Source organism: Sinocyclocheilus anshuiensis, unplaced genomic scaffold, assembly GCF_001515605.1.
Source record: "Sinocyclocheilus anshuiensis isolate Anshui unplaced genomic scaffold, SAMN03320099.WGS_v1.1 scaffold579, whole genome shotgun sequence".
Taxonomy (NCBI): domain Eukaryota; kingdom Metazoa; phylum Chordata; class Actinopteri; order Cypriniformes; family Cyprinidae; genus Sinocyclocheilus; species Sinocyclocheilus anshuiensis.
The window spans coordinates 3,587,502-3,601,513 of NW_015551075.1; the positions used below are offsets into that span (position 1 = coordinate 3,587,502).

General features: G+C 37.0%; 1 protein-coding gene across 1 annotated transcript in view; it reads right to left on the reverse strand.

The window, feature by feature from the left end:
• The window catches only part of elp4 (elongator acetyltransferase complex subunit 4), a 91,954-nt gene that overhangs the window by 45,149 nt on the left and 32,793 nt on the right, over positions 1–14,012 (reverse strand). Inside the window, exons 7-8 of the mRNA XM_016452317.1 lie at positions 6,567–6,755; positions 441–549 (exon numbers count right to left, since the gene is read on the reverse strand). Coding sequence (XP_016307803.1) covers positions 441–549; positions 6,567–6,755 — 298 coding nt within the window. The remainder of the gene's footprint in view (positions 1–440; positions 550–6,566; positions 6,756–14,012) is intronic.

Below are 14,012 nucleotides of genomic sequence, written 5' to 3' on the forward strand. Positions count from 1 at the left end.
GTCTGAATACTTTCCGTACCCACTGTATATATATATATATATATATATATATATATTAGCCTTATTTCAAATAACGAAGTTAGTTTTTGCTAAAAATAAACAACACTGGAACTTTAGTATGATTGATATACTGTTATAGTTTTTGTTCAGATTTTGAATTAATTAACTTTTATTAGTTTGTTATTTTGTTGTGTGTTTTTGGCATTTATATTCGTTTTTTTTATATATCTATATAGTATTTACTAATGTTTTATTTGTTGTTTACTTTTTAATCAGCTGTATTGTCCGCCATGCAAAAATAATAATAACCAAAAAAAAATCTGATTGCATAAATTAGATATCAAGTGTTGCAGAGCAAGTTAGAAGGAAAAGTTTAATATTTAGGATTTAAGTTTTTTTTGTCAGTGCATTCGAACTGTTATATGTATGTTTCTTCTCACCGTGATAGTCTTTGTAAAGCGGGTTGGTCTCCTTCTCCGAGCCTTTGAATGATTCCAGAGCGATGGCAGTGTCACTCAGTCTGATTATTCGGCCCATTACGGCTCTGTTCTGAGAGAGTGAGACGGGAAGAGAGAGAGGATGAGAGAGACAGGAAATACATGAGAAGTGCCGGGTACAAGCACATGTAGGAACATCTAGTCTAGAGCAATGCTGAGAGCATCTCTTGCTAATTAAACCCCTCCTACCGAGCACGGGTTATATTCCTTTTCCTGTGAGAACTGAATTAGGTCATCATTATCTCAGAAAAAATTAAGCAGGGTATTCCAGAGACTGAATTCATGGTCTTACAACAAAGCCTCAGCTTACAAAATTACCCAAGACATCAGCAATTTCCAATTTTCCATTATCCATTTTACCAATACCACTCTCTAAGATGACTGAAATCTTTAGCATTAGCACAGGATTGTTTGCATTTGAGAGATCATTGATGTCCATTTGAGGTGTAATTAAAAAGTTTGGTGTCAAAAAAACGGTGGGCTCTTTTGACTTGGGCAAGTAATCAACCACCTAGCAATCAACAATGTTCAATGCAACAAAATTATGTTTTAACATTTTGGATAAGCACTTGCATCAATCATAGCATCCAAACTGGTATTATTAGATTGTCTTTAATAAGGATATTAGCTGTACTACATAATGGCACCTCTGTAAACTGCTGCCTTTGGTTGCGTCGTGTAACATTAAATCCATCGGCTCAGAGCAGAACATACGTTTGCTGCTCAAACACATGCTCTCCAAATCTGTCCGTCTCTCTTTCTCTGATCGCACGACTCATGCAGTGTCACCATACGGCACAAATCTGGACGAATGTAAGCATAAAGCCACATCAACTCAGAGAAAGATCCAGAGATCCCATCCACATCCAAGTCAGAGAAAAGACGTCTCGCCTATTAATGTTTTCATTCCAAAAATATCTGCTGTTAAATGGTTTAAAAATCTAAAGAAATCTAAAGCATTTCAAACATGTCTTTCAGCTCATCGAGGTTTTGTGTCACATATGAACTATACAAGTTTACATTTCATACTTTGAAATGGCCTGTTTTGGACTGGCTCGTAATGCATTTTTGGTGATGATTTTAATGGGAAACATTTGGTTTAATTCTGATAAACAGATTAAAATGTGGTAAAAACATGGTAAACAGATCAAAGTATGATAGAACGGGACAAAATATGTAATAAACACATAATGGGCTTGGAAAAGAAGTCATGAAAACCTCTGACCTTGACCTTACCAATATGAAGCTCATGGGTAAAACTGAACAAACACAAATCAACAATTGCAAAGACACTCAGGCCAATACAGATGAGCAAATAAGTCAGTTTAAAGTATTAAAGAGCAAACACGCACAAACACATAAAAATCTGTTGAGAGCGCCGCCTCCTGGCCACAGACAAATACAAAGTGCCTTCAGAAAGGAGGGAACACTCCAGAGAAAGACAGAAAGATAAGCCCGATGTGAAAAATTTACCTCTACACCACTCGTGAATATTTCATACGCTCCCTCTCTGTAGCAGCTGACGAGGCCTAATGCAGTTTTCATGCATCCGTGTCCTTTCTTTTTTTTCTTTCTTTCTTTCTCTTTTCATCCCTTCCTCTCATCTAAAGTGGACTTTGAGAGCATGCGTGTTCGTGTACGCAGCCATGACCTTTTTCCCAAATCTAGCATAAAAAATGGAACCCAAGCAACTGCGTTAGTGACACAACATCACACCAATGCAAGTAAACAAAACAACAAAAAATGCAACTACAACAGTTGAGCCAACATACTGAAGGCTCAAGTCAAGGATGGTGTTTAATAAAGCAGACAGGTTAAAGAAAGTTAGTGGAAGAGACAGTTTTAAATCTACTGCTTGTGTTATTTATAATTTAAAAAAGATACTAGGAAACACTGTATGTAGTTGAATTGGTTAGTTTTCTTGACGCATGATTTTGGCCATTGTAATAAATAAATAAATTAATTAATTAACTAATTAAAAATACAACACAGAGATGGATATAAGGATATAAGGAACAATACTTCTGTGATATAAAAAAATTAGAATCAATCTTTGATTTAGCTATGTTCTGAAAATAATATTTTAAAAAGTAGACATATGTAAAGAAAAACGTATAAATAATATAAATTTAAGGTCATTTAAATGTAAATATTACAGGTGCAAAGCAAAAAAAAAAATGTAGAAATTGATTTTGCTTATGTTTAATGATACACAAGTATAGACCAATTACATTTTATGGGAAAATCTTTATTAATAGATTAATCTAATTAATAGATTTTAATATGGCAAAAGGGTATGTCCATACTTCAGTCTTGTTGCTGGCTCAAAGTATGATCAAATTAGGAAATAAAATATTTAATAAAGAAAACACAGTGAATGTGTAAACATTATGAACAATGAGTCTTTGCTTTCTGCCAATTTGGACACAGATTTATAGGCCTACTAATTGAACTGCTCTACAAGTCACATCGAAAGGCTAACTTTAGCCACGATAGTTGTTCAGCTCTTCCTTTAACTTCCTTCAGGTCTCCGAAGCTGTCATTCTTCAGACTGATAGACCGGGTCTCCAGGGTCCTGACCCAACAGCGGCTGTAACTGTAGGTGTGTGTGCTAGTGGACTATGTCTATTTGAGCAGAGATTGATTAAAGATTCAGATGGACTGTAGCTTTAGTCTCATCAGAGGAGGCTTTCAATGCCCGGCCCGTTCCTGTTGAGATTAAAAAAAAAAACATAACACGACTTTTCATTTCAAGTCACATCCTATGGACTTCAGATGAGGTGCTAATGCAAATAATGGAGGTTTAACACAACAGCACAAGAGTTGACCCCAAGTTTAGTAGTTAAAGCAAAAATCTTCACCTTAAAACATTCTGTATTTACTGAAAGGTCTATATTAGTTTACATCACATCTGTTCCACAAAACCACATTCAAACCAATCACAGCATTTACTCCATCACCTCCACCGCAGAAAACCACTGTGTGCCCCCCCAGCCTCCCTGAGAGGGGTTTTAGCACTTTATCTCCAAACGGACAAAGAACAGCGAGATCTTGTCTTTTGAAGCGCTCTTAGAGCACAGCGGCTGTGGCCTGACTCTCGTTGGCTAATGGAGGCACAAAGAAAAGGGCCTCTCAGGAACCGAGAGACGCTGAAAGACAGAAGCACCCAGAAAGACTCGAGACTGACCGTTGGCTGGCTGAATGCAAAGTTGAGGACCTCAGACAAAGAATGTGGGTTCACGCGCCAATGAAGACGCTCCTCTGAAGGCCAAACATACATGTACTCAAACAGATACACACACAGGCCCCCTGAACCCCAGCCAAGCGGAACCTCATTCACACAACGGAGGGGGGTCGACTCTTTGACTCCGGCTCATGGGGCGATGATGGTGTGCCAGGGTCGACAAACTTATGGTGACCTCAATGCTGGTCCATGTGACTGACAGTCAAGTTAAAAAAAATCTAAAAAGGCTGTTCTGTGGGATTAGTTCTGGAAGTCGATGGTGGAAAAGTCTATCTTGCATGATGATAGCAAAAAAACAAAACTACAACAGATACCTTTTTTGAAGAGTGCCTGTGCAAGACCCGTCGCCAAAATACGGTTGTGAGTGGTTACCAAAATAGTGTTGTGAGTGGATACCAAGGTGTTGCTAGAACAACCCTAAGTCTCTATAATATCCTTGTGCCTCAATATTGTGTGTTCTTCCTTCAGTGTAAGTCTATGGAATTTTGCAGGCTTGACCATCAAAAACTGAGAATCTTATTGCTTAGAAAAGATAGAGCTCATCTGTCCTTAAAAAGCAGCATGATTTAAAGTATCATTTGCATCCCTAGTTTAATACTTGGGGTTAAGATTTTAACATCCCTAAAACCTCAGTACGAGTAATAGCCCTAACAAACACCACAGATACAAAATGGGGAGGGGATGCACTGCAATACAGTAGCTGAAGAAAAATATGTATGCAAATAAATGCAAGAAAGACAACCAATCACAGTTCAGTGGTTAGATTTTAGATAGATAGATAGATAGATAGATAGATAGATAGATAGAAATCAATTCTCATTTTTATGAAACGATATCGATTCATGAATCCCAAGAATCGATTAGTCTAGCTCGTCAGATAATAAACGGAACATTGTAGCGCGCCTCCCATCCAATAAATTGCAATAATCTTTGTGATTTGTTACTTTTCATATGAAACAAAGTGTCAATTTAAATTTTGTCCATTTTATCACAATATTCAAATATTAAATGCCGTTTTGGCGCTGTTTAATGTGGAGTGACCATAGACTATATAAAAACATGGACGTAGTGTCCGTGACGTCACCCGTAGGTTTCTGAAGAGCATTTTTGAAGCCCAAAGTGGGCGGAGCTGGCCATCGCCATCTTGGCAGCACGTCACCACACTTCACTCCTGGATAATCGAAAATGGGCAAAGAGGCGGGATGTGGGTGGAGCTGGTTGCTGAAACCATGCCCGCCTAGCACCTGTCCCTCATTATGCAGAACTTTAAGGCTTAATATAATTTAAATGGATGAGTTATAAAAAACATTCTCCCCCCTCACAGTTGTCATGAAGGGCAAAATTAGCTATATAGACCAAAACCACTTCTTGTACCAGGCTGTAAACATTTTTTTTCTGCTGTAAAGTTGGGCATTTTAACATGGGGGGGTCTATGGGATTGACTCCCTTTTGGAGCCAGTCTCTAGCGGCCAGTCGATGAATTCCAGTTTAAGTCACTTCCGTGTTGGTTTCAAGAGAGAGACCGGAAGGTTGCCGCTTGGGAGTGACGGATCGCTGTAGCGCCTCGGTTAGAAGCAGCAGCGTGAACAGATCGTCTCCTCCGCTTTAATAGCAGTTACAGCACAAAATAAACATGAATGAAGATCTGAAGGTATGTTAAAAGAAAGAGTACAACTTACCAAAATCCACATCCTGTCTCATTTAATCGTTCAATCAGTGTTTCAAACGCGGAAAGGCGACAATAGCTTATAAACAATGTCACGTAACGTCACATTTACCACAGAAAAACATATTTGTAACCATGAGCTCATTAGTCAGCTAGAAAAATTAGGTCTAGAGAGGAACATTTTGCTAAATATGCACCATATAACATATTCATTATAATTTTTTTTACTGTTCTTCAATATTTAATTTATGTTTGAATAAATCCGTCGAGTTTTTGTGACAGCCACCATTTAAATGTTTATATTTCAAAAAACGAATTGGAGTAGAAATATAATTATGCAATTTAAAGTTAAAGTTAGTATCATAACTTTAATATTACAAAAACTTTGTATATTTTAAGTGTTTATATACAAATCAGCAGATTTCAACCTTCCATATTATTGAGGAAAATGACAGGGAGAGAAGAGTAGTAGAGGCAAATATTGTTGAGCAGGAAGTAGAAAGGATTAGCAAGGGTGAAGTTAGGAGAGCTTTGAAGAGGATGAAGAGAGGAAAGGCGGTTGGTCCTGATGACATACCAGTGGAGGTATGGAAGTGTCTAGGAGAGATGGCAGTAGAGTTTTTAACTAGGTTGTTCAACGAGGTCTTAGAGAGTGAGAGGATGCCTGAGGAATGGAGGAGAAGTGCTCTGGTGCCGATTTTTAAGAACAAGGGAGATGTGCAGAGTTGTGGGAACTACCAGCCGAAAGGAAAAGAAGAAGATATTATTGACTCTCAGGTATATTTTACAGCATTAGTTGATTTTTTTTCCTTGAAAATTTTTTCCATGTCCTGTACCTGATATATAGCCAAAATAATCGATATTGAATCGAATCGAAATCGCAAGCTTGTGAAGGATAATCTTATCGAATTGTGAAATTTGTGTCAAAACCCAGCCCAGACAGACAGACAGATAGGATTTTATCAATTTAATGCATCCTTGCTGAATAAAATTTATTTCTTAAAAAAAAAAACCAGTAGTGTAGTTGTAAAATGTAATAACACAAAATTCAAAAAAATAATATCAGCATTTAAGGGTGACTTTCAACCATCAGTCTCGAAAATAAACCTGAACAAAGGATTTATATGAACACACTGAGAAACTATCCGATTAATAATACCTGTATGAGGTGGGATGGTACGGTCACCATGGCGACTGAGAGTGATGTGCGTAACAGGCCTCGGAGGATGTAGAGAAAGGTTGTGAGGGCGTGGCAGTGGGCGGGGTTATCCTTACAGCACACATCATCCCCCCACAGCACTGATCCCAGAGAATGAAGACCCAGCCGCAGGACATTCCGAACCTTAGACTACAGAAGTGCAAAAAAAAATAAAAAATTTTAATGAGACAATCACAAAAAAATGTGAATTTCAAACAACAATGCATTCTTTTCGAGACAATCTGGATATGTACAATACATGTGATCAAATACACATCTGGCTTGTGCAATGAATATTTAATTAAAGCACTGTAGGGTAAACCTTGGCATTATATTTTATGTATAATCATTTTCTATTCTTAACGGTTTCAAGTTCATTTTAAACTTCTTAAATCAATTTTGAAATCATTTTCAAAGTTTTTAAATTCCTTGTTTTATTGTTGTGATTATTTTTTTATTATTATTTTCTTTTCTTTTACGCAAAGCACTTTGAATTACCACTGTGTATGAAATGTGCTATATAAATAAACTTGCCTTGCCTTGGCAAACTTTGTGTTAAAAAATGCATGAATGAATATCTTAACAGTATTTTAATAAGTGCACCTTAATTTACAAGAGAAACAAGGAGAAACCTGTAGTGTTGCTTGACACTTATTTACAGTAATACATCAAATGATACTTACATTTTTCCCTACAGTGTTTATAACTCTATAACAAGTAATTCTGCATCTAAATAAGAACACTCTATAACAAGTAATTCTGCATCTAAAACAAGTGAAATATTGTATGATTTAGATGTACATTTACACGAAACAGTAGTGCTTGCAATGCAGCAAAAAACAGTGTTAAAGTTTTAGGCAAGTTTAAGATTCAGGATTTGATTCTGTATAAAATGTTGCATCAGAACCACATTCATCTTTATTGGTGTCATGATACTGGGCATGCATGGTCTTTTCTGTCTGCTGTGCATTAAAACCAACACATAACATACATTTTGTGATACTTTTGCACTGCAAAGACAGCTATGGATAGATTAATGGTGGAATAAATTTCATATAAATGCAAGAAAGACAACCAATCACAATGAAAAAGTCTATCTCCTGTTGTCCTCTCACATCAAAATCCACTGACGAATTTGTTTTGGACTGTTTTTGCTTGTACAGTGCTTGATCTGTGCATATTTCTCTCCTGATTCAGACAAGACAACTTTTTCACTGAAGAAAGCAATATTATGTATAGAGGACTGGTATTTTATCCTGAAGCAACGGTTTGAAGTTAAAAACTTTCATTATGGAGGTGATTCTAACAAACACACAGCTTCTCACTTCAAAAGGCGTGAATTGATGGACTGGAGTGGTGTGATTACTTGTGGATTATTGTGATGTTTTTATCAGCTGTTTGGACTCTCATTCTGACGGCACCCATTCACTGCAGAGGATCCATTTGTGATGTTTCTTCAGATGAAGAAACAAACTCATCTATATCTTGGATGCCCTGAGGGCGAGTACATTTTCAGCTAATTTAAATTTTTAGGTGAACTATTTCTTTAACTGTACTCATTGTCTGTGCTTGTTGTATTAATGAAAGCACACTTAAATCACAAACAACACTTAATCAAGCAATTTACTTAATCAATCAATTAGAGACTCTCAACAGGACATGATTAGCCATTGTACAATTTCACATTTATACGCTCTCAATAATGAGAGAGGGAGAGTGGTGAAAAGCAAACAAAACAGTGCCCAAATAGTATGTCATACATAAGTGTGCAATGACTTGTGTAACTAAGTCAGTAGTGGAATCCTGTCTGTAGTGAAAAGCCTTTTGCCTGTTGGAGTGAGGGTCATGTACCTCTCAAACAACTTGAATCAATGAAACAAACAGCCCAGCCAAGACCACTCAACAGCACGGTCAAACGGAACACGATGGTCAAAAGTGATTGGACGACATCTTCCAATCAGGACAGTTGCCTGACATGACCACAATGTGGCTGTCAACATAAGAGCCAAAATGTCTGCTTCCAACAAGTGCCAGGAAATTCTTGGCACGTTATTCGCCAACATCAGCCAAGCTAAGGGGCCATGGGTGAGACATGTGCCCTCTACAGTGTACAAAGTCTGACAGAGAATTGAACCTTATTCACAAACCATCAAAGACCAAAGAGCTGATTCTGAACCTGCTTAATAAAGATCGAGAGGACACCTCAGACCAGAACAACTAGATAACTGGCAACTGGCACAGTGTGACACCAATACAAGTTTCAGATGTCTCAAAAATGCAGGACAACTTCATATTTGCATATTTATGAAGATGTGAAAAGAAAGTTAGATCTTCATTTTACCAGCACTTTCAGTTCAGACCTAGGTTCTAGTCTTTAGGAAGCCTTTCCCTTTCAGTAAAAATACACTTTTTGGACAAGCTGCAGACTTACAAACACAACAAGTTAGCTAGTGTAGCAGTCAAATTAACTTTGAACATATCAAAAAAACAAACAAACAAACAAAAAAAACTGATCATTTTTTAAAAATTGAAAATGTAATAAAAAAAACGTAATTTTAATAAATCCATTAAAATAAATGTAAATAAATCATTTTAGATTAAAATGTACACACACACACACACACACACACACACACACAGGCACACACACACACACACACAAATAAAGGGAAAGATAGAAAGTAATTCCAGCAACCTTTTAACACTCTCAAAAATGATTAAAAAAAAAGTAATTAAAATGCACAAAATGTTTAAAGTTCTTATGTTTTAAAACATTTTAAAATAGTCTCAGGGGACAGAAAAGTTCCCCTAATGCAAGAATTTCCCATTTTCTTCATCTTCTTCTTATTGTTTCTTATTATTGTACATACGGTTAAATCTTTATTGTGAATAACCAATTAACCTGCTCACATCTTTGAAATAGAGAAAACGAAGCTAGATATCTTAAACCAGCTGAAAATAGCCGTGGTGTTGAATTGTCTACCGCCCTGGTCGTCCTCCTCACATCAGCCTTCATCCACTGACAATAAACAGTAACGTTAACACCCTCTACACCGTCCAGCAATCACAAGCATCTTAAGTTAAATAAACCTCATTGTTTGACTGTGTTTCCAAAGTGTTTCTTGGGAGTTGAGCTTGACATTTCCACAAAGAGGGTGTTCCTAACTCACCGGCTTCCTCCTTCCTTTCGGCCACACTCCAGCTTTTTACTCCTCACACTCTTTCCCCGCTGTGTGCATGAGAAAGATGATATGCTTATAACCAGGGATGGGCAGTATTTATGATACATGTATTTCAAATACAAAATAGTATTTTGTAATTTGTATTTGATAGGGTTGATGAAAATGGCTTCGTATTTTGTATCAAAATACTTTAGTGTTTTGTATTTTTGTAGTTTTAAAATACTGTAAAATACTTTGTAAAAAGTCTACATGATGACATCATAAAAATGCGGCCTCTGATGGGTGGCTACTCAATAGGCTAGTTTGCCCAGACTTGTTGAGATCAGAACAAAAAATTGATGCATATGGAAGAAGTTGGTCAAGGTAAGAAACGTGCAGGCTGCCAGCTTTCCATCAATTTTTTTGCATAAATTGCTATAATTTTTAACAGTTCATGTTAAGTTTGTGTTCGTTTTAGTAGGCTAGGCTAAATAGTTTACCAATTTACATAATGTTCTTGAAAACTATTATACCGAGCAGCAGCCCCACAGTTAACGTTAGCTTGCTACTTTCAGCCTATGTTAAGTTCGTCGGTTGTACACGATAAAATAATAATACAGCGTTTCAGTGTTGTACAACATAACATTTTGATGCCACGATATTGGTGTAATGGTCTAAACTCACGAGCAGCAGCATTTACTGTGAGCCGCTCTGAGACACGGATATGACCGCGTGTGAAAGAGCATAGCAGAGCTGCACACGGCAGCGTGTGTATATTGTGAGCATAAACCGGTCGCAACAGGTAGTTTTTTTGCCTCTTACTCCGATTTTGCACGGCATGTAAACGCAATAACCCGCTTTCTTATAACCATTTCTGATGGTAACATGAACATAAAAGAAAAACTAAAATAATCAAAACAAAACAAAACAAAAAAATAGGTTCATTACTGATTTTACCAAACCTACCATGACCAAAAAAAGGTTACGGCATTTTATTCAAACTTTATAGGGCATTGCAGTCATAGCTAGAATTGAGTCACCATTCTGACAAATGTTTTAGTCAGTCTCACTGTTGCCCTGTTTGCTCTCATTCTGAGCATTTTTGCCTTTGTGCCCATGTTCTCTCAACCTCATCACATTCCGCGACCTCTGCCAACAGAACGGCACTGTTTGATGATGTAAGCACTTAATCTGTCGGTTGACTGACAGTGGATCGAGGACTTCCAGGGTGAGGAGCCTGAGGTGTCCATCAGTGCCACGGATTAAAAGAAAAACACTAAAGTGCAACGATCAACAAGAAAGAGCTAGCACAAACAAGAACAGAATAAGATTTGATTGGGAACTTGATTCGGTCAAACTTTAAACTATAGTTTAAAACAGTTTAACTACATTGGAAACAGTTGAACTTGAACTTGAACTTGAATAACACCGTTATTCAAAATTATTCTAAAGGTTAATTCAATTTTATATGTTGTCAAACTATATGTTTCATGTCAGTGAAAGGTCTATGCTAAGAATAGAATATTCAAATAAGAAAACTTAAGCACGTAGCTATAAAACGTACTGGCCTCATGGCAAGCAAAAAAAAAAAGAAGGCATCATCTAAGATGCATGGATGTATATAGAGACTTTGTTGAAATGCTGAATGTAGGTGACAATCAACACCTTCATCTGCATTACTCCTGAAAGTAATGGTCCGTTGGTGTGGACGCTAACATAGTTATCTTTTTATCAGCTGCTTTATCAGCGGCACCCATTCCATTGGTGAGCAAGTGATGTAATGCTAAAAATGTCTCCAAATATGTTCAGAAGAAGAAACAAATTCATATACATCTTGGATGCACATTTTTGCAGTTAGATTAAAACTGAAAGAGAAAAAAAAAAAAGATTTTTTTTTTCTGGCAATCTAACAAAACTGTACACTGACATATTTTTTTTTTTTGTCTTTAACTGAGCTAGAACTCCATTTAACAATTTTGGTTAGTACTATTTATGTATCATTTAGTTTTATTTCCATTTCCTATATTAGTAGAATTTAGCACAAGAACACGCAATTTCTCTTTTTTTTATTAATTTCTTGTTGGGTTGACATAAGCCTGCAGTGAAACTAAAAGATGTGTAAATAGAAAATAAATCTCTAAAATATAAAATAAAGTAATAAAAGTGGTTTTAAAGACTCTGAAGTAAATTTATTTCATTTAATGAAGTAAACTTAATTTAATAAACTCATAGGCCTTTTTACTTAAGCTGACACCAAATTTGGTCAGGAGATCATCTCTGGAGTTCAGCACATGACAGAAGCCACATTAGAGCCACATAAAGTTGGAAACTGATTAAAAATAGCGAGTGTATCCTCAAGCGGCCCGGTCCCAAGAGCGGCTTGGCAGATGCAGTGCTGATGTGGAAGTCAAGACAGAGGCTATCATGGGGCCGTTTCTGAGAGGGGCCCCCAGAGGGGCCGAGCTCCCCTGCTTCTCAGTAGGAGCTAATGAATATGAACAGACAGAGGGCATATTGCCCAGTGTCTGTCTTGGCCTGTTTACCACAAAACTAATAGGACTCAGCTTTAAGGAAGAGAAACCCAAGGGAACCCATCTCCCTCCTGAGAGCGATTCGAGCACAACATGGAGAAACTGAGGATGAGATGAGAAAAAGAGGAATAAAGCCTTTATATTTGAAGCTCTTTTCCATTTCCTAATTATCACAAGCTACGAAAGCCACACTACAAAGGAAGTGAAAGCACAGACAAAATCAGGCAACAATTAGCCAACCGAGACCAATCAATGAAACAACAAATTAAAGGTCTTGTAAAAACACTGCCTGCGGCAAAACGCTTTCATTGTTCCAGAGGTGTGAATGACAGGGTGTCTGTTAACTGTGCATTTCATTATAGCCTGTTTGGTCAGTTTAAAGGGATAGTTCACCCAACAATTGTAATTGTGTCATTTATTCACCCTCATGTTCTTCCTAACTGGTATGACTAACTTAATTCTGTGGAATGCAAAAGATGTTTGGGAAAATGTCTGTAGTAACTGCTCTTTATTCATACAATGAAAGTGGATGGGGACCAGGGGCTGTCAAGCTCTAAAAAAGGACAAAAATAACCATAAGTATGATAAAAGTAGTCATTTTGACTCATACACTCATATATTTCATGTCTTCTGAAGCCATATGACTGAAATTTTTAAGTCACTGTTCATGGAAATAAGGCATTTCGGTGCGATTAACACCTTTTTTCTTCTACAAAAGAAAGAACATTTAATGGATTTTGAAAGACATGAGAGTGAGTACATGATGGCAGTATTTTCATTTCCTGGGTACTATTCCTTTAAAGGGGGCATCGGATGCAAAATTCACTTTTACATGGTGTTTGCATATAAACGTGTCTTAGAAGTGTGTGGACACAACCCACCCTACAATGATAAAAATCCATTCACTCCCTTTTTTTAATTCCCAAAAAACCTAAACAGTCTCAATTATCAAGCTGTTTTGATTTTCTGAGCAATATGACGTCATACTGCTCAGGCCCCGCCCACGACCGCTGACGGACTGTCCTGAATTAGCATATCTCCGCCCTCAGACAGTTATACGCCATCTGCCATTTTTTCCGCGCTCGAGCAGCTGTAGCGACAACAATGCAGGTGGTTTGTAGTTGGATGTAAAAGTGAACATAAGAGTTTTCATTTTAATGTGCCACAAATCATAATTTGAGCATAATTTGCTTTTTGGGAAAATAATTTCTTAATATGAAATTCGAAGAGTACGACCATTAGATTAGACTGTGCAGAAGTTGAAATCTACACGCTAATACACACTATACTCATAGTCACCAATGCTGATGTTAACATTAATCATTTGAGAATAAAGTATAACAATAATAATAATTTGAACGGTTTGATGTGATATGAGCTAAGATAGCTTCAAACCATTTATTTAAAGTTTATTTGTTTTTCTTATGGAAAGGTTCAGTTTCAGGAAAGTGCTTAAATGTGGACAATTATGATTATGGCTTCATAACAGGTCAAAAGCTGATGATATCTGAGTACACTTCAATTAAAACCACTAATTGTTGTGGCATATGCTGCCGTCATAAAGTGGGATTTGCTTTGATATCACAAAAGCCTGTTGACATCGGCAGTAACCCTGTGTAGGCAAGAATCTGTGATTGCAAAGTACAGTAATTATCCTCACCGGTGCGGTGACTGACTGCCACACATACTCCTCAAAACATTAGATTAATCCACGC